Source organism: Globicephala melas, chromosome 12, assembly GCF_963455315.2.
Source record: "Globicephala melas chromosome 12, mGloMel1.2, whole genome shotgun sequence".
Taxonomy (NCBI): Eukaryota; Metazoa; Chordata; class Mammalia; order Artiodactyla; family Delphinidae; genus Globicephala; species Globicephala melas.
The window spans coordinates 61,396,809-61,418,505 of record NC_083325.1 but is presented as its reverse complement, the minus strand read 5'-3'; the positions used below and the strand labels follow the sequence as shown (position 1 = coordinate 61,418,505).

General features: G+C 44.1%; 1 protein-coding gene across 5 annotated transcripts in view; it reads left to right on the top strand.

Annotated features, from left to right (window-relative positions):
• The window catches only part of CRIM1 (cysteine rich transmembrane BMP regulator 1), a 208,502-nt gene that overhangs the window by 174,668 nt on the left and 12,137 nt on the right, over positions 1-21,697 (top strand). For 4 of the 5 annotated variants that reach the window (XM_030857944.3, XM_060309070.2, XM_030857949.3 and 1 more), the window contains 2 exons: positions 1,305-1,526; positions 19,801-19,995. In XM_030857944.3, the coding sequence (XP_030713804.1) occupies positions 1,305-1,526; positions 19,801-19,995 (417 nt within the window). The remainder of the gene's footprint in view (positions 1-1,304; positions 1,527-19,800; positions 19,996-21,697) is intronic. The other variant, XM_030857946.3, reaches the window with a different exon arrangement.

Sequence of the window (21,697 nt, the reverse complement as noted above, 5' to 3'; positions counted from 1 at the left end):
CAAAGGTGGTTGGGAGTGCTCTCTTGTCAGTGCAATTGTGACATTTCTAAACTAGGAAAGCTCACTAACTAGTATTACGCTTTCCTTTGTTATATCCCAGTCAGCTTTCTGCTTGAGCTTACAGCTCTCAAGTCAGTTCAGTGAATGGCAAGACCCCAAGAGATATCTGGGTTTTCTGGTGACGTTCTTTTCTGTTTCAAGTTGTTACTAGATCTGGAGGCCCTCTGGTCTGTATTTATGTAGCAAAAACACACAAGTCTTGCAGGTGATTTCTCTGTAGGTGCATCCTCAGGAGTGATATACATTTCCCATCATCTTTCAGCCATTAATGTGAAGGCCGGAACATTGAAGTGTTGCATACAGTTTGAAAATCTGTTTGGGTGTTAATTGGTTAGGACTGCTTGCGGCTGCAAGTAAGAGAAGACCCAGCTACAGTTTTTAAACAGAGGTTTCTTTTCCATACATTATGAGAAGCTTGGAGACAGATGTTGATCCCATTGATTTAGTGTCTTAGTGATATCAAGGCCTCTCTCTTACAGGTATGATAAGGGTATTATAGCTACAGGCAACACACTCATATTCAAGGCAGGAAGAATGTGGAAGCATGTGGGTAGCTTCACATCTGCCCTTCTTTTAAGAAAGTGAAAGTTTTCCCAGAAATCCCTGATTAGCCAGTGAATCCGTTCGCCACAGCCAGGTGACATGGCCACCCCCGGCTGTGCCGGAGACTAGAAAAGGAGGGAGCAGTGGTCCCGTGTGACATATCCCCCTTGTGATCCAGGTCCTCAGCCACCCCACCCCCGACCTTAAAATCAGGAGTTCGTTAAGGAAGAAAGGTAGAGTGGATATCGTGCAAGCAACTAACAGAATCTCTGCAACAGATCTTTTGTGGTCTTTGTTGTTTTTGTTTTAAAACTCCAGACCCTGTCCGAGTCAGATGTGCTGTGTCATTACTGAGTCCTTTTTTTTTTTTTTTTTTTTTTTTTTTTGCGGTACGCGGGCCTCTCACTGTTGTGGCTTCTCCCGTTGCGGAGCACAGGCTCAGCGGCCATGGCTTGCGGACCCAGCCTCTCCGCGGCATGTGGGATCTTCCCGGACCGGGGCACGAACCCATGTCCCCTGCATCGGCAGGCGGACTCTCAACCACTGCGCCACCAGGGAAGCCCCTGAGTCCATTTTAAGGAGGCACACAAAGCCCTGGTGACCAAGCGTGCTTTGTATGGGACAGAGTGAAACTCACTGTGTTGCACAGTGGGTGGCCTGCAGCATCTTTTTTTCTGCTGACCTTCTGTTCATTTTTCCAGATGAACCTCTCCAGCCTTCCTCATCCCATAATGACAGCATGCCTAGTTACTGCAAAAATGATGAAGGGGATATATTCCTGGCAGCGGAGTCCTGGAAGCCGGATGTGTGTACCAGCTGCGTGTGCATGGATAGCGTAATTAGCTGTTACTCTGAGTCTTGCCCTTCAGTATCCTGTGAAAGACCTGTGTTGAGAAAAGGCCAGTGTTGTCCCTACTGCATAGGTAAGACCAAGAAAAAAAATCCTTCCTTTCTCCCAGTGACCACTAAATCTACATTGACAGCCATTTGCCTAGATCAGTTAATAATTTCGAAATCTGTTTTTCTGGTTGATGTGCCACATAGAATCAATGTAGTCACATCAGGCGGAGGAAAGACATGGAGGATGTGTTCCTGAGATAAAGCATATTAAGAATAAGAAATGCTCTCTGAGGATGTCGTGATGCTATAGCGCCGTCTCTCTTGGGCTCCTTTGCCATTTCAGAATTTTCAGTATTGGAACTCTTCCTTCACCCTGTTACTGACTGTGGTCCTTTTGTCCACAGAGAAACACCATGTCCCATATCAGAGTACACTTAGTGCCTAAGCTTGCCACTGCCTTGAGATCAGCTAAATACCAGATACTAATTTTAATCCCCCAGTTACTCCTCTGTCTGCTAACAGTTAATTGATTCTATTTAAACCATGTGGTTGTCCGTGTGGAGGGTTTAGGGACACAGAGTGAGGCCTGAGTAACTGACAGAGCCCTCTCCTTCATGTGACCCACGGGGATACATCTTGTGAGCAGAGGACATACTTATATCAGCCCCTGACGTCTATACCAAAACTGGTCCCATGGACACAAGCCAGATGCCGTTCTGGAGTCTAGAAGGCGAGGCTCAGACAGCTGGCAGCTCGAATACGGGCACAGTCCCTGCTCCCAAGGCTCTCACTCTCTTTGATTGCTTCTGTCTCAAGTAAAGCTCATAAAGTCAAGTGAAAGACAATGACATATGTCAGTCCAGTTGTGAACCTGTAATCAGAGTTAGCAGGTGAAAAATTAGGCAAAGCTGTATTAACGACAGGCGTCATGCGATTTATTGTTGAAGATTTTTGCGTGCTTCGTAGATGCAAGTCAGTGCATATGTTTGGGGTGATGCCTGAGGAGGAGGAGAAATCCTCTGGCCACAGGGCTTTGTAACAATCCCGTAGATGAGTCGATAAATGGCGCTCAGGTGCACATTGGCCGCCATTCAAGCTTATCAGGACAGCTCCTCTGGCCACTCTGTGGGGCCACTTCCTCTGAAGACTTATTCTACACATTGGTATACAAGAGATGGAAAGATTTTTAAAGCATAATTTCTGGTCTCAGGAATTTTACAGAGCTTGAGTTTCTCAATGTAATGGTCAGGGAATATTAAAAACTATGTGTGAAAGATGGATTCTCTTCTTTTAATAGGGTGGCTGTCTATCCAATTTATTCTTTAAACCATGCTTTTGTGAGTGAAATGAGGACTGTTAATAATTATGTTGGGGCCATGGCTGTAGGCCAGGAGTGTCCCTAGTAAATCGGGACATACGGTTGCTGCACCTCTTAGTGACTGGAGCATTGCGTCTGCTGTAATATCCGTAATCTTTGTAGCTCCTAAATGGAGCCAAAAATGTATCAAGGCATCCACCCAACTTACTGCTACGTGTCTTCTCAGAGAGCTGACCAGCAGTCATCTGGAAAGTGGCATAGCCCTTGGTGAGACCTGAATGAAAGGTGTAACCAGGCCACTATTTCAGACAGGGTGTTGGTGGATGGAGGGGGAAATGTCCAGCCAGGACCACTGTATTTAAATACCAAAACTTCAGTCCTAAAGGAAACAGTTTATAAATCAACCAGGGGCACTTGGATCACAGTTGGAAACTAGGGCCCAGGAGGCCTGAGAATTCTATTACCTTCAGAGGAAAAACCCAGCAGTGAATTTCTTGTGTGTTGAAAACCCTCAAATTTAATTTTTTTTAGATAAAAAAAGTTCCTGTTGTGTTTTGCTACTTAATTGGTAAATATGTGATTAGTAAATTACTCAGCTAGTAAATTTGTTTCCATGTGATAACAGTAAATCACTTCTCTTTCTCACAAAACCAATTTAACAAAACCAAACTTATGGAAAGAAACCTGCATATCATAGTATTCTGTGTTGTCTCTTTTTTTTTTCTTTTGCCTGCATATTTTCCTATTCCAATTCCTGCATTATTTAGACCAGCAGTCCCCAACCTTTTGGCCACCAGGAACGGTTTCGTGGAAGACAGTTTTTCCATGGAGGGTGGTAGCGTTGTTTCAGGCTGGTAGCGTGAGCGACAGGAGCGGCAGATGAAGTTTCACTCACTCACCGGCCTCTCACCTCCTGCTGTGCGGCCTGATTCCTAACAGGCCTCAGACTGGTAGTGGTCGCAGCCCAGGGGCTGGGAACCCCGATTCAGACCATACATTCATCTTGTAGTGTGGGGAAGAAAATACCAATTTGCCCCCAATTTGTGATTTTGATTTCAAGCTAGACTTTAAGTACTTTCACTAAATTGTGGTTCATATGAGCTCATAATGATAAGAGTGGAAATTTGATTTCTGTTACATCTCCCTCCACAACTACTACCCCCTCCCCTTGACACAGGGATAACTATACTGTATAAACCTGTGACGTATCTTCTGGGGAACATACTGGGGCGTCTTAACATCTGATGCGTGATGCTGTGTGCTGTGTCCTTGCGTTCATCTTAGTGCTTCATACATGTTTTCTTACTGAAATAGTCATTAGGAGCCTCTACATGCATCATACTTCTCTGCAGGTAGCAAGGACCAGGTATGTCCAAGCGTATGAAGTCAAGTTCAGTTCATGACTGTGATATGGGGATTTTATGACTCTCCAGTTTGCTCCCTTGGCCTCTCCAGGCTTATTCTCTTGTCAGCTTCCCGTCAGTGTGGTCCCTCTGTAAGGGCACCAAGCCCGGGCAGCACTAGTACACCTGCAGGCAGTTACTGGCGATGCCCCAGTGGCAAAGCCTGCATCCCCATCCAGATCACCTAGCAAAGGAAGAAGGTAGGAAGGCCGTCATTCTGCATGTCATAAAGCCCCCGGTTGCTTCTCAGCAGGCATCGAGGACCAGTGCTTTCATTGCCTCCTGTTTTAGGCTTTCTCAGTTTGAACCCAGCTCCTTATTAACCCAGATAATCTGTTCCCGGGGTCACATGTGCCTCCTCCAGGCCTACAGTGCTGACCTCACCATGGCTGCAGGTCTCCTCCCTGGGGGAATGTTCTCCCTAATCAGTCAAATATGGATCTCTAAAAACCTCAAATCTGCCTTTAATCTGGCTTCTTCTTTAGTGCTAAAACCCCTGAAGAAAAGTGTGCTTGCTTTCGCCTTGTGAAGTAGCCTTTTTTCTTACCACAAGAGAATTGAAAAGGGTGATCCTACTAAAAGTAGTGTAATTACGAATGTTTGTGTTCCTTTCAGCTAAATTATCAAGTCACTAAAGTGCAATGATAACGCTTCTCTTCTGGTGTGTGAAAGCCTCATATTATGTGCGCTAATTTAATAGAATGTGTAATACAGACATAATTAATAGGATTGATGATTAATTTTGAAAAGTGAACAGCTTTGTCTAATTACTTATAATACCCATCATTAGGGAATTCATCCTTGTCCTAGAAGGAAACTAAGTAGTAATTACCCAATCATTTCAATGGAACATCTTCTGATTCCCTAATTTTTTTATATTCCAGCTTCCTACACAAATACACACAAACTTAGATTTTATTTTCATAGGCTTTTTGACTGTAATGATGGCTTAAAGAAAGGGGAACGAGAATCAAGAGATGACTTGAATGTAGATGGGGGCGGGGGCGGGGGCGGGGGGAGGATAAAAGGCCTGGTGGGAATTCTAATGTGTGATGGCAGATTTGATGTGTGGTTCCTTGTAAACAACAGATGCCTTCCCCATGACAGACTTCACCATGCAAGATAGCCTTGATAGCCTTATCACTGACTACATGCTCCATGCCTTTCTAACCTTTCTGGAGCAAAAAATTATTTCGGTGCTTCAGTGAGATCTTTATTCCATCACTCCTAAAGGGCAGCAAACAATTAAGCCCAAAACCCTTACATCGGCACTTCCTGTGCCTGAGGGGATGCTTGTCCTGACACATCACCCTTGCTCTGATGTTTGTGTGGGTGATGCTTCTGCGAAGGGCCAGACTCTAGCAACTTCCGTCTAGCAAGGTCATCCCCGCAGATCTGCACCATGGCCAGGGGTGCAGTCATTCCTGAATGTTATGTTCATAACTATTATATTTATATTATATAATATAAAATTTATATCACTTCTTACAAAAATATTATAAAGAAAGGCACTACCTTGATCATAAAGATCTTTCTTAATTTAATGTATGAGGTGTTCAAGCTCCTGTTGATGCTACATCATACCTGTTGACTTTGGAATTGTAGATGCTCAGTGTTCCCCCGATGAAGAGTTGCATAAGCAACTCTTGTGTTGGCCAAGTCATAAGTATGACTCAGTGCATAGAATGTTGTTTTGAAACTTACCATTTGGCAAGCATTTTTACTTATTTGTAACCATGTGTTATTTTAGAAAATATTTGAGGTCATATATTTAGAGATATTTATGTATCAGATATTTTTTGGCTGGAAATCCCTGAGTCAGTGCATCTTTCTCATTTAAGTTTTTGTTGAAGGTTAGTTATCTTGGGGTGATAGTTGTTTGTGTGTTATGTGTGTGTGTATGTATATATACACACGCATATTTATTTCATAATTTGATGTGAACAAAGTTATGATACTCTGATTACATGTCTTCAAGTCATCTAGTATCTTTTAAGTGTCTTTAAGTATCTCATATCTTTAAGGATCTCTGAAAACAAGTTCTATTATAGATGGTACATGAAAAAATGATTTTCTTGTAGGTTGTACATCTGTCTGATTAGAGGTTAGCTATTTTTTAATATTTTTATATGTCTTATATTAATATTTGAGTTAGAGCTTTCAGGTGGAGTCCAGCTGGCTTGGCACTCAGTCATGATGGTGTAATTCTATTTCCTCTCCATAGTGATCTTTAACTAGCAAATGGTTAATAATGTTTCTTCTTGGTAGGGACAATTCCTACGCTTCATATCAAGTCAGTCTATCATACCGCATTCATTTTTTGCTTAGATTTATATTTATTTGTTTAGGTATCTTTAAAATTTTTATTGGAATATAGTTGATATACAATGTTGTGTTAGTTTCTGCTGTATAGCACAGTGAATCAGTTATACATATACATATACATATATCCACTGTGTTTTAGACTCTTTTCCTCTATAGGTCATTACAGAGTTTTTTTTTGTTTTGTTGTTTTAAATATTTAATTATTTATTTATTTTGGCTGTGCTGGGTCTAGGTTGTGGCATGCAGACTCTTAGTTGCGGCATGTGGGCCTGTTAGTTGTGACGTGTGGACTTCTTAGTTGTGGCGTGCGGACTCTTAGTTGCGGCATGCATGTGGGATCTAGTTCCCTGACCAGGGATGGAACCCAGGCCTCCTGCATTGGGAGCTCGAAGTCTGACCCACTGGACCACCAGGGAAGTCCCGTAGGTATCTTTTCTTAGAGATAAATACAAATAGTATCTCTTTGGAACATCTATTGATTATTGTGTATTTAACTCAGCCCAGGAATCAAACAGTAAATATTTAATTCAGCATCTCTAAGATACACAACCCACAGAACTAAATGTTGTACATTTTTAAGCCATAATGTTATGATACTGGCATCATCATTGTAACACTTTTCACAGCTCTTTCTCCAGTGTGTTTTCTTAAAATTAAAAGCTTCTGTGTATTGGAAATAGAATGTACTTTGACCCCATTTCTGGCACGTTCTAGCTGTAGGTCTCAGTGGTAGGACGTAACTGTAGCTCAGTTTCCTCCTCTATAAGATGGGAATAATAATATCATCCTGTGCTTCACTAAAGTGCTATGAAAATTAAGCGACGTAATATACATATATGAAAGCACTTGGTAAACAGTGAGCAGGATATGACTATATATTGGCTCAGAGTTACAGCTCTCCTAACACAGGGTGCACCTGACATGGGTAACAGGCGTCACGTGGACTCTGATATCTCACTTTAAATATGGCATCCGCCCTTCTGCAAGAGAAAGGCTTGGATATTGCATCCCAACGATAAGTTTTTGAAGGACGAGAATATCTGAGAAAACACTTTGGTGTGGTGTACCTCATCCTGCGCACTCTTTGCTTAAATAAATAGCGCGTGACAACTTCAGTCACCTTATTGTGACCCTGGTGGAAGCAGCATGCTATCTAAGGGGTTGTAGTGCAGCTGGGTTGTGGCAGTGCCTGGCCCCAGACCTCAGCACTTCACTGTCCTCCCATACCTCTGGATGTCTCGCGGGAGAGAGAATGGAGCTCTTTTATTTTTCTGTTTGCGTTGAGAGGCTAGTCCCATTTGAGGAGTCCAAGGACTCATTGTGCAGGATCCGCTATGATTCCTGGAAACAGAGGTTGTGGCATTTATAATCAGGGAGTGTTCTTGTCAGAAGGAGCCCCGGGGTGCTTCTTGCACATTCTTCAGAGCTCTCAGCTCCCGGGGCCCCTGCTCCACAGCCCCGGTGGTCACAGTTAGTGCCGAGTGATTTTAAACAAAAGGGAAGGGAAGCAGGATGCTTTTCTGTGTAATGTTTAGAAAGTGTAAGACTGACGGCATTCTGGTTGTCAGGCACTGTACTAACTTTGGAACTGGTCTAAAGTCCCAACAAAAATAAACAGGGTTTGATTTCAGTTTGTTTATTAGGTCCTGCCCTCCACCCTAGGAAACATCTCATCTTGCTTATCCCCTAAGCAGCTTTCTCTTCTCACTTCAGTATCCTTTCCAGGCCCTCGGCTGTGTAAACAGAAATTCAAGTTGTTCTAGTTAACTTGGGGGAAACCTCTGAGTGGCATTTCTTTATCTGGGCTCTGGCCCCATGTTCTTGTTTTAAAGACGTCTGCTGCACAGAAGGGAGGCTGGCACTGGTGTTTCCAGAGATTATTAGCAGGTGCCTTTTGCCTCTTATTTCTGCCCAGGAGGCCAGCCCTGACTGTGTACCCTCTAATGAGGGAGGAACGACCCTCTATAGCAGGATTACATTTCAGCGACAAAATGCAATCAGACCTGAAGTCAGTCTGCAGACCCGCCCGGAGGCTGCTGCTGGAGCGTTCCTGACAGCTCTTGGGCTGTGATGGATGAACCACCTCCTGTAGGTGCAGAAACTCCTCTGGTGCAGAAATTGGCCACGCTGAGCTTCTACCTCAAAGTTTTCTTAGCCTATGTAAGAGTCAGTCTTTATACTCTTTATCAAGTTGGAAATGGAATGTTTCCTTGAACTTCTATCCATGAAGTGCTTAATCAGTCCATAACAGATGCTTAATACAAAGATTAATAAGTTCTATTACTGAGAAAGTCTGTCCTCTTTGCATGAAGTAGGAATCAGCCAGAAATTACTGTTTATCAGTTTGGTGAGATTTCTCTTGGTGGAACTCAGGGAAGTTTATAATTTCTCTATTAGCTTGGAACCCTGTGTCATCACCTGTTCTTTCCAGTATGTTGAAGAAACCTAAAAGGCTCTTTTCGCCTTTATAAAGAGACCTGGACTCCTGTCCCAGAAATAGAATAAAATAAAGCAAAAATGGGACTTTCAAGAAAAGTCTTAAAACTGTGGTCAGATCTGCCTTTACAGCAGTTGAGACATTGTAGAGTTTGGGGTTTCTGAGCACAAGCCACCCGTTCTCCTTGCTTGGCCCTGCCATAAACCTTTTTCTGCTAAAAAAAAAAAAAAAAAGACAAGACGTTATATGGAAGTAGGAGTCAGCCTACATGGCAACATTTGTCTCAGTTTTTTCTTTTTATATAAGTGAATTAAGAGCAGATGTTTTATTTATTAGAAGCTAAAAGTTGTAAGATACAGTATGCAATTTTTGAGGTTAATCAATAAAGGTTTTTTTTTGCATTTTTAGGCAAAAAACTCTAAACATTTGCTGATAAAATTACTGTGTATTAGATCTCTGCCTCACTGAAATTGCCTAGGCCGTCTGTTTTTCAGTCAGACTTCAGTTGAGTTCCGCTTTTATATTCCTTTCCAGTCTGTGGAGGTCCAGCGAGCCAGCATTTTCAAAATCAGTCGTCCTCTTCTACGTCTGCAAATCTCTGTCCACTTCTTAGTGACCTGCTTGTTTATTTGCTCAGGTTCCTTCTTCATTCTGATTTCTGTTTGTCTCCACTTTATGTAAAAAAAGTAAAAGCTGGTTTCTCAAACAGGAGGCACCCACGTTCCATTGATCCTCCACATGGAGTTTGTGCCCTGAATGTGCCCAACTTGGGATATAAAAATACAGAGGATATCACAAGGCCAGGGATCCCAGTGTCTTGTCAGCTAAGAGAAAATAAAGTATAAGGTAATAGTAGCATCTCGTTCCTTTGTGGGAGTTAGAGAGTATTTGTAATGCATTGTTACAGTCATAAGCCAAAATTTTAAAAAGCACTTCCTCTCTACTTACCCAAGTCAGCCGTGTCAGTGGAAACACTTGGCTGCCTTTTTCACTCTCTCTTCTAAGTCTTGTGTTACCAGTAGCGTACCTGGTACCTTTCTCCACCTGCCTAAATGACTGCATGAAAGTTTTCTTTAAAATCCCTCGAACCTCAAACTTAAACTGATTTGAAGTATAATCTTACTAGCAGGGCCTGCAGTTTGCACAGTTTTTTTCAAATCATTTGGCACATCTGTTTTGAACTGAAATCACACAGAGCTGAGGAGATCCTCTGGATCCAAGAGCATCTCCCCGAGGGCAGAGACCCCCACCTGCCTTGTGCACCACTGCACCCCCAGCGTTTAGAATCTCTACAGCGATGTGCAGAGAGGACGAGCACCCACTGCACAACTGCGCTGGATTGTTTTGCGGTGGGACGTCCTCTGAGAGTAAGAGCTGCATTTACTTCCTTGGCCACGAGCAGCCCAGAGTAAATTACTTTTCAGGTCTCTAAATAGTACATTGGAGATTTGGAAGAACTGATGCAATTTCTAAAGCTGCCGAACTTCCTCCCCAGAAGCTACTCCCACACCAAGACTCTGACTTCATGGCCATCACAACCAGAGTTAGAACCTGAACTATCTATGCAGGAACATTGTCTCCTGGTAGAAATGGAAAAGTCCAACTGTAATGTAGATTCTAGCGGATTTTAGGTTTTAAAACCTTTCACAGAGCAAAGGGGGTGGGGAATCTGGAAATGCTTTCTTTTCATCATGGTCAGATTCAGAGCAAGACCTGAGCTACTACATCAGTGACTCATGAAATAATGGGATTTTTATAGAGGAAGAAAACGACATGATTCTATTATTCGGGTTTTACTGTTAATTAGCTTTATGGTGTAATTAGTAAAATAGCTCAAGAGTAAAAGCAAAGTCCAACTTTTAACAGCCTGGTAAGCCTCTCCTTATCTTAAAAAGAAGTAAGATAGTGAGGTTCAGACAGGTGGAGAGGTCAGCTCGAAAGGAGTTAACATTTCAAGGCCTTGCCACTTCTTCCTCAGCCCTTTCAGATAACCAGAATTGAGGAAAAGGGAAAACCATGCTGAGTTTTCCAAACTATTTCTGAAAGAGATCGCATATTTTTATTGTAGTCAAACATGATGCAAGATAATATTGCTTCTTTTTGAATCCATAAATATAAGACACATGTCTGAGCGCTGCATGAGTTAAATGGCTGGCCTGCCTGAGGAGCTATGGGCATGAGTGCTCCAGGCTCCTGACACAGGATGCTGAGAATGACGCAGCAGTAAACCTCCATCCTTTAGCAGGGAGGGACTTTGTTTCTGATAGAGGCCGAAAGTCATTTCAAGCCGGTCTGATGGATAAGATAGAGGCCAGAGCTGAGGAAACCAAATACCAAAGCTGATCTAAACCAAGGAGTGGCCATAAAATAGTGACCGTCTTCCTTGCCTGTTTCAAAAGGATGTCATTGCAAAAGGAAAATTCCAAAGCCGTATGAAGCAGGGGCAATATCGCCGGAGTACGTTTATAGCCCTCAACAATGACTACGTAGAAAGGGATCACGTGTGTTTGGGTATGTAACTCCTGAGGTGTTTGTTTTAAAAAACAAACCTTATTATATTAGTGTCATACCTCATGTTTTCCTTGGAACGTTCTCGAATCCTCTTCCTTGAGAAGAGTGAGAGGAGTGTTAAATAGAGATCTGCCTGAGAAGAACCACAAGTCCTCAATAACCACTGTATCTCCATTCCTTGATAGGACTGTGCAGATGTCTGATGCAGTCGGTTGAAGGGTAATCTGCCTTTGAAGGCAAAGACCTTGAGCCCCAACAAATGTAAGGGGTAGGAAGTCTAAGCGCCCATATTCTCCAGAGTCAGTGAGTCGTAACCACTTTTGTTTGTGCGGCCCAGATCCTTGCCCAGGAACATGGAGCTCTCTGAGGTTATCCCACTGGGGACGAGGCAGGCAGACAGTGTGCGGGGACTGTGGAGGTGTGTGTGGTTTCCATCCTGGCCCTGCCACTTCCTAGCCATGCGTTTTGGGCAAGTTACTTATTCTCCCTGTGCCTTGGTTTTCTGTGGAATTCAAATAACACCCTGTTCCATTGGCCTATGAAGAGCATGTGGAATTGACTTGTGAAAAATGCTTGGGTAGGGTGGTCCAGTGGTTAAGACTCTGCTCTCACTGCCGAGGGTCCGAATTCAATCCCTGGTCGGGGAACTAGGATCCCATAAGCCATGTGGCACAGCCAAAAAAAGAAAAAAAAAAAAAGCTTGGTTAGCACCATGCCCAGTACATAGTAGGCAGTCAGTAAGTGGAAGTTATGATTATCATTAGGTATTGAAGAATAAACCTAATGTCACTGTCAGCATAAGCAACTGGTTGGAGTGATGAATACCACAGTCAGAATGAAATGGACAGCACACTCAATAACCAAATATAAACTGTTTAGGTTACTTTTAGTTGGACAGTTCCCACATCTCTATTTATGCATCCCTCTTCAGCCTTAAAGCTTAAAATGCTTTTATATGGACTTCCAATTAGACTATGCTGTTTTCCCCCCAAAACTACAATGACTTCATTAGTTTATTATTTAGAACCGCAAATTGGGTAGATTAGCCACCATGTCTCCCTGTAAACCAAGTCATTTCTAAAATTTTCTGACAGAGCTTTCTCAGATTCACCCAAATGGGAGGAAGTGGTCCATCCAGGAAAAGAAATAAGCATGTAAGAAATAGGGGCACCGGCATTTGCAGCAACATGGATGCAACTAGAGATTATCATACTAAGTGAAGTCAGACAGAGAAACATAAATACCATATGATCTCACTTATATGTGGAATCTAAAATATGGCACAAATGAACCTATCTACAAAACAGAAACAGACTCACAGACATAGAGATCAGACTTGTGGTTGCCAAGGGGGGCAGGGGGGAGGGAGAGGGATGGACTGGGAGTTTGGGGTTGGTAGATGCAAACTATCATATTTAGAATGGATAAACAACAAGGTCCTAATGTATAGCACAGGGAACTATATTCAGTATCCTGTGATACACCATAGCAGAAAAGAATATTAAAAAAGAATGTATAGGGCTTCCCTGGTGGCGCAGTGGTTAAGAATCCGCCTGCTAATGCAGCGGACATGGGTTCAAGCCCTAGTCCGGGAAGATCCCACATGCCGCGGAGCAACTAAGCCCGTGTGCCACAACTACTGAGCCTGTGCTCTAGAGCCCACGAGCCACAACTACTGAGCCTGCATGCCACAACTACTGGAGCCCACGCGCCTAGAGCCCATGCTCCGCAACGAGAAGCCGCTGCAGTAAGCCCGTGCACCACAGCGAAGGCCCAACACAGCCAAAAATAAATAAATAAATTTTTTTTAAAAAAGGATGTATATATATATATAACTGAGTCGCTTTGCTGTACAGCAGAGATTGACACAACATTGTAAATCAATTATACTTCAATTAAAAAAAAAGAAATAGGGGCACCGGGATCCATCAGTCAACTGAAATTCACAACATACTTTCAGGCCTCTGTTTAGACCACTGGCTTTCCAGATAAAATTTGGTCAAAAGAAAAGATGTTTCTATAAAGCCTCATTAACTAGAATCTAAGTAATAAAATCTAATCTAGTCTAATCTGGGCCACATAGCAGCCACCTCAGAAAAAATTAGTCAAGGCTTTTACAAAAAGGAGTCCTCATTTATTTCACATGAAAATTCCACAGAGTGGTGACCAACCCATGTCTTAAATGTGGCTTTGTTTTAAAGCATGGCTGAAGAAACAAACTTTACTGTTACGAAATATATTGATATTGCGACTCAGACTGATCAGATGTGGAGATATCACGAAAACTGTTGCCGACTCTGAAATGGGGCTTGTCATGGATTGAAGTCCACATCCTCAAGCCAGCTAGCCCTGACGTAAAACGTCCAGTGCTAACCGTGGCTCAACCCTGGTCACACACTGGATCCAGCTTGGCCTCCACCTGAAGAAGCTGGATAGCCAAACAGTTGTCCGCTGTTCCAGAGAGGCCCAGGCACAGTTGAGGCCACATGAAGAGGGCTCTGTGTATTCCTGGGAGGGTAAGAAAGGGAGCTGTTAGGTAGAGCTCAAGGCCAAGAATGTGGGCTTTGCAGTCAGATGGAGCCAGGAGGAGATGCCGGCTCCACCGCCTGCTGGCTTGGTTACATCAGGTTCCTTCCCCTCGCTGAACCTGAGTTTCCCCAAGAGTAGGACGGACAGCCCTACCTCAGAGAGTTGCCATGAGGCTGAACCATGTGATGCTCTTGAGCACAGCGCCTGGGTACCATGGATGCTCAGCAGATGCTAGTTCTCTTCTTCAGTGCTTGGCCCTAGATCCTTCTTTCAGAACCATCCCTCTTGCCTCTACCACCTGCGTCCTCTGACCTCCAGTCTGTAAGGAGATCAGCTGTGAGAGTGCTGAACATGCAGATCTTAGATCTTGCTGTGGTCCAGCTGAGCTCTGCACACGAGATGGCTCTCAAGGAGCCATCTCCTTGAGATACCTCATTCCTATAACCAGGTCCCTTTACAAGGTCTTTTTGGGGCCACTGGTCCCTTTTGCACTGTCTGCCACCGCCAGCAAGAGACTCATTCTTTCGGTCCCTGCTTTCAACCAGCGATTGATTGGCATCTGCCTCTGTGCTCTACCCACCCCTCCCCCACCCCCAGTTGTTTAAACCTGAAAAGATAGCTTCCTGATCTCAAGTCAGAGTTAATTCCGTTGAAAATGAAGTGAAGTTGAAGGTGAGATGTTTCCATGGTAATCTGATGAGGAGAGCTTGAATGGAATAGAGCTAACTTGGTAGAAGCACCTGGAAGTTGGGTCCATGGTGGTCAGCCCCTCCCTGGAGGGGAAGGGCTTTGTTATGGCCCCTGAATCTCCTGGGGCCCCACTGGTCAGACCAGCTCCACTGCTGTGTGCAGAGTCTGTTGCAGCATCTCTGTGAGGCTCCCATTGAATGGGTTTCACCGTTTCTTTGTCATATTGCTGCACTCGATTGAACTCTTAATCTTCATTGAATTCAGAAAAAGACTTATTTTTGTAACAAAATCAAATGAGAAACTTCAATTTCATCTAATATGTCATCGAAGTTCTTGGTTCAACCTACTGCCTGCTAGGCATCCAGAGTAGTTACTATCCCTCTTCTATCATTTTATAAATACTCTTTGGGACAGTGATCTCATACAATTACTGGATGAGTAGTTGCATAGACACTTCGTTATGCTGTAGCTCAGCATTTGCTCTCTGGCATGTCTTCTGTGGTTTTAATTTTCTTGCAGACCATTGAAATTATTCAGAGTGGGTCAGTAGCGTTCAGAAAGCACCACACCACATGACCAGGTTCTTTAGAACCAGGTTCAGACTAAGCTTTTCTTTTCATTGTGTGGGGGGGGGGGATGGGAGGGGAGGTTGATAATGCATGCACATACCTGTTTGAAATCATTTAATATTGTTGCCTTATCAAGAGTAACTCATATTCATTGCAAAAGAAAAGTTAAAGAGAAAAATTCACCCTTGATTCTAACACTGTTAACAGTTTCGTTTCTTTCCAGTTTTAAATTTTCCTCTTTACGTGGTTGAACTTATACTATACATGATGCATTTTAACAGCTGCACAATATTCTCTCCTATGATTGTATCGAGTCATTAAAATATCCCATATTGTTGGACAGTTTTTTTTCCCCAATTTCTTGCTATTATAAATAATATTGTGATGAACATCTACATAAACAACTTATTTTAGGCCTTTTCTGATTATTTCCTTGGGATAGCTGACTAGAAATAGAATTATTGGATGAAAGAAGTATAATGTTTTTAAGGATACATGAGGGATACTGCCAGTTTTGCCTGTTACCCCACATTCTCACCACTGGTGACTAAAACGTGTTCCCTTTTACCTTGTTGAGCCCCAAATTAGTTCTATCCTAGAGGCAGCTTCATGGTCATGTTCACACAGAAAGGCTAAGAGTTTGAAGTTCAACCGCTGCAGCTCTGATTGACCCACTGGAATATCTGGTTTGATAAGGCTTGACCAGGTCCTTGACAAGCTCGCCAGCTGTTTCTTTGTTAAAGCAGGAAAGTGACTCATATATTGGAATTAGCTCTGCATCACCTCCCATTGCAAGAAACAGGGTTGTCCTTCACACCTCCGCCCCCTCACTGTCCATATCCTGACCGCTGTTTCTCAGTAATAGCTCTCAAACCTAGCCTTGCCTTTCCACCTCCATCACCTCTGCGTTAATCCAGGCCTGTAACACATCCTGGTGAACAGCGTCCCCATCTTCCTAACCCTGTTTAGTCTTCCACATTGTCATATTCCAGAGTTCTCTTCTTGAAGACAAAGCTGATTAGGCCCGTCCCCTCCACTGCAGGAAGGCTCTAAATCTGTCATTGTTCTTCAAGGCCCTTTACGATCTGATCCCAACTTCATCTCCAGCCATCCTGCATGTGGCCCTCACACCTCTCACTGTCGTTCCAACACGGCAAACTGTTGGATGTACCACCGTCTACTTGGAGTGTCCTTCCTTCCAGCTTCTTTATCTTCTGTTCATCCCTCAAAGTAAAACTAAAGCATCAAATCCTGGGTGAAGCCTCTCCCAGTTCCCCCAGCAGACAGTTGCTTCACCCTCCATGTTGTGTTGTCCAACTCCACGTTGAATTCACAGCACTGTGGCTGCTGCGTGGTACCTGGTGAGGAGTCCTGGTCGCCAGCCTGTCTCCACCACTTCTGCTCAGTCCTCTGGGTCAGGGTCCTGGTCTTGCCTTTTTTCCCATTGATGATAAAAGTTTGTAGAATAAGTGAATGAATGTCTTTATAATGTTTAACACATAATTACTATTTTTAATATCTTAATTTTATAGATAGTTTTAACTTCACAAATATTAGCATTGATCTAATATCTTAAGATGTAATAAGTGTTTTTGCCTAGATCTTAAGAAAATACAGACCACTGCTTGGCCTTGACTTGAATTTCTTTTATTACGAAGTCCTCATCCTTTTTTTTTTTTTTACTTTATTTTATTTTATTTTTGTGGTTTGGGGGAAATTTGACAAATATACCCTCTTTCCTGGCAAAGGAAATTTTTATTTCCTTTTTTAAAATAAATTTATTTATTTTTGGCTGTGTTGGGTATTCGTTGCTGCACGCGGGCTTTCTCTAGTTGCGGTGAGAGGGGGCTACTCTTCGTTGCGGTGTGTGGGCTTCTTATTGCAGTGGCTTCTCTTTGTTTTGGAGCACAGGCTCTAGGCACGCGGGCTTCAGTAGTTGCAGCACACGGGCTCAGCAGTTGTGGCTCATGGGCTCTAGAGCACAGGCTCAGTAGTTGTGGCGCACGGGCTTAGTTGCATATGGGATCTTCCTGGACCAGGGCTCGAACCCGTGTCCCCTGCATTTGCAGGTGGATTCTTAGCCACTGCACCACCAGGGAAGCCCCCTCATCCTTTCTGTGCCTCTTTCTCATTCCCTTCCTCCTCTTCTCTAAGAAGAGAACTGGCAAAATGCCTGTGGGAGGAAAAGCACAGGAGAAGGTGATGGACAAGATAGGGTAGGGAGTGTAACCTTCTCTTCTCCCAGGTCCTTGCACAGTAATACGTTACTCAAAGTTTATGCCGTGACATTGGTCCATCGTGTGAGCTGTTACAAGGTTTATGTGAAATATAATCAGTAGTATTGCCTTATGAAGAAATGCTTCCTTTCATAAAGAATTCTCTGCATAATAGACTCTAGATTTGATGGCAAATCTAATGTCCTCAATGACATGTTGGCTCAAGGTCAGTATATTACTTGAATTAAGTTCATTAAGTGATTCTACTCATCCATTTGACATGTACACTTTGGGTTATCTTAATGAAGTCACCTCCTCTAAGGATTTCAGATTAGCAAAAACTTCTACCATGAGTTTGGTGTGAAAGCCTCCAAGTGAGTTTTTAAGGTTAACATTCAGTGCACCAGAACCCTTTCTGTGGAACACTCACAAATACAGTGAAGTACATTTTTAAATAGATACTGAAAAAGAATTTCTGCTTACACCTAGAGCTTTCTGTGATTGCTTACTATCCCTTGCTGAACATCAAGCGACAGTAGTGAGAGAAATAATGAAAATGCATTGGGAAACAGAGATTATGCATTTTAACACTAGACATAGAGTCCTTTCCATACTTACTTACAACACTCCACAATGGACCAAGACATACCTTTGGAAACACAAAATCCTATAGTCATAGGACGTTATTAGTGCCATTTAGTCAGGGGCATACGCTTGAGTAATTGGTAAGAAGAGAATGTGGATTCCAAAGACAGATATTTCTGCCTGTGACCATCCTCTGGAAAAGCTCAGCGGGAAGCTTCATGCTGGGTCTTTACAGAGTGGTTCCAGCTGCCCGGGAGCGCTTGGCTACAGAGGCTGGGGTCCTGACGCCCTGCATATAGATGTTCCTCATTGCCCCTCAGGCATTGCGGGTTCTGTCCTTTGTGCCTGGGCAGTGAATACTGCCCCTCTCAGAGCTTCCAAGGTGCCTTCCAGGGAGAAGACACCACTTCTTTCCTAAGGAACTTTCCTTCCAGATGCCTTTATAGTTTTTCATTTACTAGTGACCAGTGGTGAATGGAGCTGCCCATAGAATCTGAGCATAAAATTTCCCCAGCTTTGTAGGAGTCATCCAGTTATCGGCCTGGCCAGTGACGGGGAGGGGCTGCCCCACCCCCATCCTGTGTTTCTCCATTGATTGGCCCCATCGCTGCTTTGCTGGGCATTGGGCCTCACTCTGAGCTGTAGAGGGAATGTGACCACTAGTAAGTTCAGAGAAACCAGGAGAAGGTGTTGAATCAAAGAGAAAGGAACTTTCAAGGAAAAGGTTGGGGGAGGGAAGATGTGAGGATGGTAGGAGAGAACGGAGAAAAAAGATAAGCAGAATGTGTTAAGCTGAAATTCTTATACATAAAAAATAACTCTTAAAAATAAATTGTTCTCGGGCTTTCCTGGTAGTGCAGTGGTTGAGAGTCCGCCTGCCGATGCAGGGGACACGGGTTCGTGCCCCGGTCCGGGAAGATCCCACATGCCACGGAGCGGCTGGGCCCATGAGCCGTGGCCGCTGAGCCTGCGCGTCCGGAGCCTGTGCTCCACAACGGGAGAGGCCACAACAGTGAGAGGCCCGTGCACCGCAAAAAAAATAAAAAATAAAAAAATATATATATATAGTTCTCAAAAAGCATAGTTTGCTGGGGGAAAAAAATGGATTGAAATGAAGTGAGGTTGTTTTTGAAGTAGGAATGTCCTCGTTACTGAGAGGGAGGTCCATCCAGCATCCCTGAAAAATGAAGGAAATGGTTATCTCAATGCTGATTCCCTTCTGGGAGAGCACAGGAGGCCTGCCAGTTCCCTGTGACAGACCATTGTCATTCCTTATCATTCCCCTGCATCATTTACTCAGAGATTAACTGGAGATGGAAATTTCTTCAGTTGTTTCTATAAGTATACTCAGCTGGACTTTTTCTCTCTTTCCATGGAACAGAACCTCTGATCCTGTCTCCCTACCTATTTGTATTTCAGTTTTAGTTTCTTCGTGTGGTATGTTCAACAGCCATGCGATGATTAAGTTTGTATATTTTGCAATGACAGTCTAATGACTCTTGGCCAACGGGTATTGTTCCCAGCTGGTTGTTACAGTTACTGTCAGCCTCAGTGGCCCTTGATCAGGTTCAGGCCACAAGATGAGAGTTCAGAGGCTTCCGCTGAGCAGAGGAAAACAACAGTAGGGACTGGGGAGGTGGAAGTTTTACCCAATTCTGGGAATCCTAGAGCATGTTGCGATTGTGTAGAGCTTTTCCCCTTCATGTCTCAAGTATGATGAGAAATTGTGTTTGTCACATGGAGCGACTCTACCATGTGCCGTTCTTTTCACTAGAGGACACAATCCCAAAGAAGGTGGTATGCCACTTCAGCGGGAAGGCCTACGCTGATGAGGAGCGCTGGGACATTGACAGCTGCACACACTGCTACTGCCTGCAGGGCCAGACCCTCTGCTCGACCGTCAGCTGCCCCCCGTTGCCCTGCGTCGAGCCCATCAACGTGGAAGGGAGCTGCTGCCCAATGTGCCCAGGTATCTAAGCCGCTGCCCTGCCACTTTTCAAACTGGGATGTTGATTCAAAAGGAAGCTAGAACAGACTCAGAACCTCCCCCACCCATCCCTTAGCTCCTGTGGCCCAAACAGAGACCTGGCGGGTAACTTGAGAGCCTGTGACCATCTAGGTGAGTGCCTGATTTTGGTTCCATGCCAGTATTGCTCTCTTCTGACTTGCATTCTCTAAACATTAAGTGGCAGGCCTTATGGGTGTAACAGACCTGTGAATGACACCTGCCGTATCCGAGTAGCACAGTTTTAGTGCAGTGTTGGACGAGCCTAGCGGAGAAGGTCCATCATCGGACACAGTAGGGAATGATGTTCTAAGGTGAATATCTATCAGAACCAGAATGGAAGAGCTGCATTTAAACAATACGATGCTGGTCCAATCTTTCTTCAGTTCATCAGTTCCAGTAGTACCCAGGCCACCCCATGCAGCCCTCTCCCAAGCCCTCCTGTGAACTTTCCATCTCTTCCCACCTAGACCGGAACCACGGAGCACGCCCCCAGCTGGCTGTTGCAGAATCACATGCCTACGTCTGTCCCCACATTCCACCCTTCATGTCAACTTAGTAATCCGCCTCCCAATTTCAAACCGAAGTACCCCACAGCTGCCCAGATCCTCCCCCAGGCCTTCTCCTGGTTTCCATGTCTGTGTCTCCTGCCAAAACAGCTCCTTTGTTTTCTGTCCCTCGTTGCCAGCAATGCAGGACCTGAGCCCTCAGCAGCACAGCCTCTGGGCAGTGTTCCAGATCTAAAGCCCTGAACACACAGACTTCACAGGCACTCCAGACCACACAGACCAAAGGGAGGGCTCACTCTAGGAGCCCCTCCACGTTCACCTCGATTCTGTGTTTTCTTGCGGCATTGTATTAGAGGCTTGCTCCGTGCAGCACAGTGGGCTAGGAGTCAGGGCAACTTAGAAGGGCATCTACACCGTGCACTTGTAAGATGGGATAGCCAGTTAAACCCGAAGAGTTTCACTGAGCTCTGCATACATTTGCCTTTTGTTTAGCTGTTGTGCAAACTAGCCCTAATGGGCACTTCTAAAAATGTCCATTTATCCCCTAAAAAGGATGGGATATTCTGCCAGGTCAGGAGGCTGAGTCCTTTTCAGATCTCTTATTGGGTGCTTTTCATAGTTTAGTCTCCTTGGCCTTGTTTAAGGTGTAAATTGAGAGTCACAAGTTCACTTCTGTGATGTCGTATCCCTCGTTGTCCACATAGGGAAAAAACAAAATCCTTAAGTGTTTTGCACGAGAAGAATGAGGAAAAACATGTATTTCTCATTGGAGTTGCTTTATCTATTACATTTCACCTGTTTCACAAGTTTCATACCAGTTTTCCCAGTAATATGCTTTGAGCAGTTCAAATGGTGAAACTTGATGTTATTTATTCAACCAAGATTCATTTCGTGCCTACCCTATGCAAGCACTGCTCGAGGCCCTGGGGAGACAAGGGTGAATCCAACAAGTCCCCGTCCACACAGCTGATGGTTTCATAGGGAGAGACAGGCAGCACATAAGTAAACAGTAAATAGCGCACAAGATGAGGATAAGAGTCACAGAGAAAACACATAGCGAGGCCGGGGTGGGGGAGGAGGGGCTAGGCAGAACAGGAGACAGGATGTTCTGATAATCCGAGAATGCCTCACTGATCAGATGACATTTATAAAGGGAC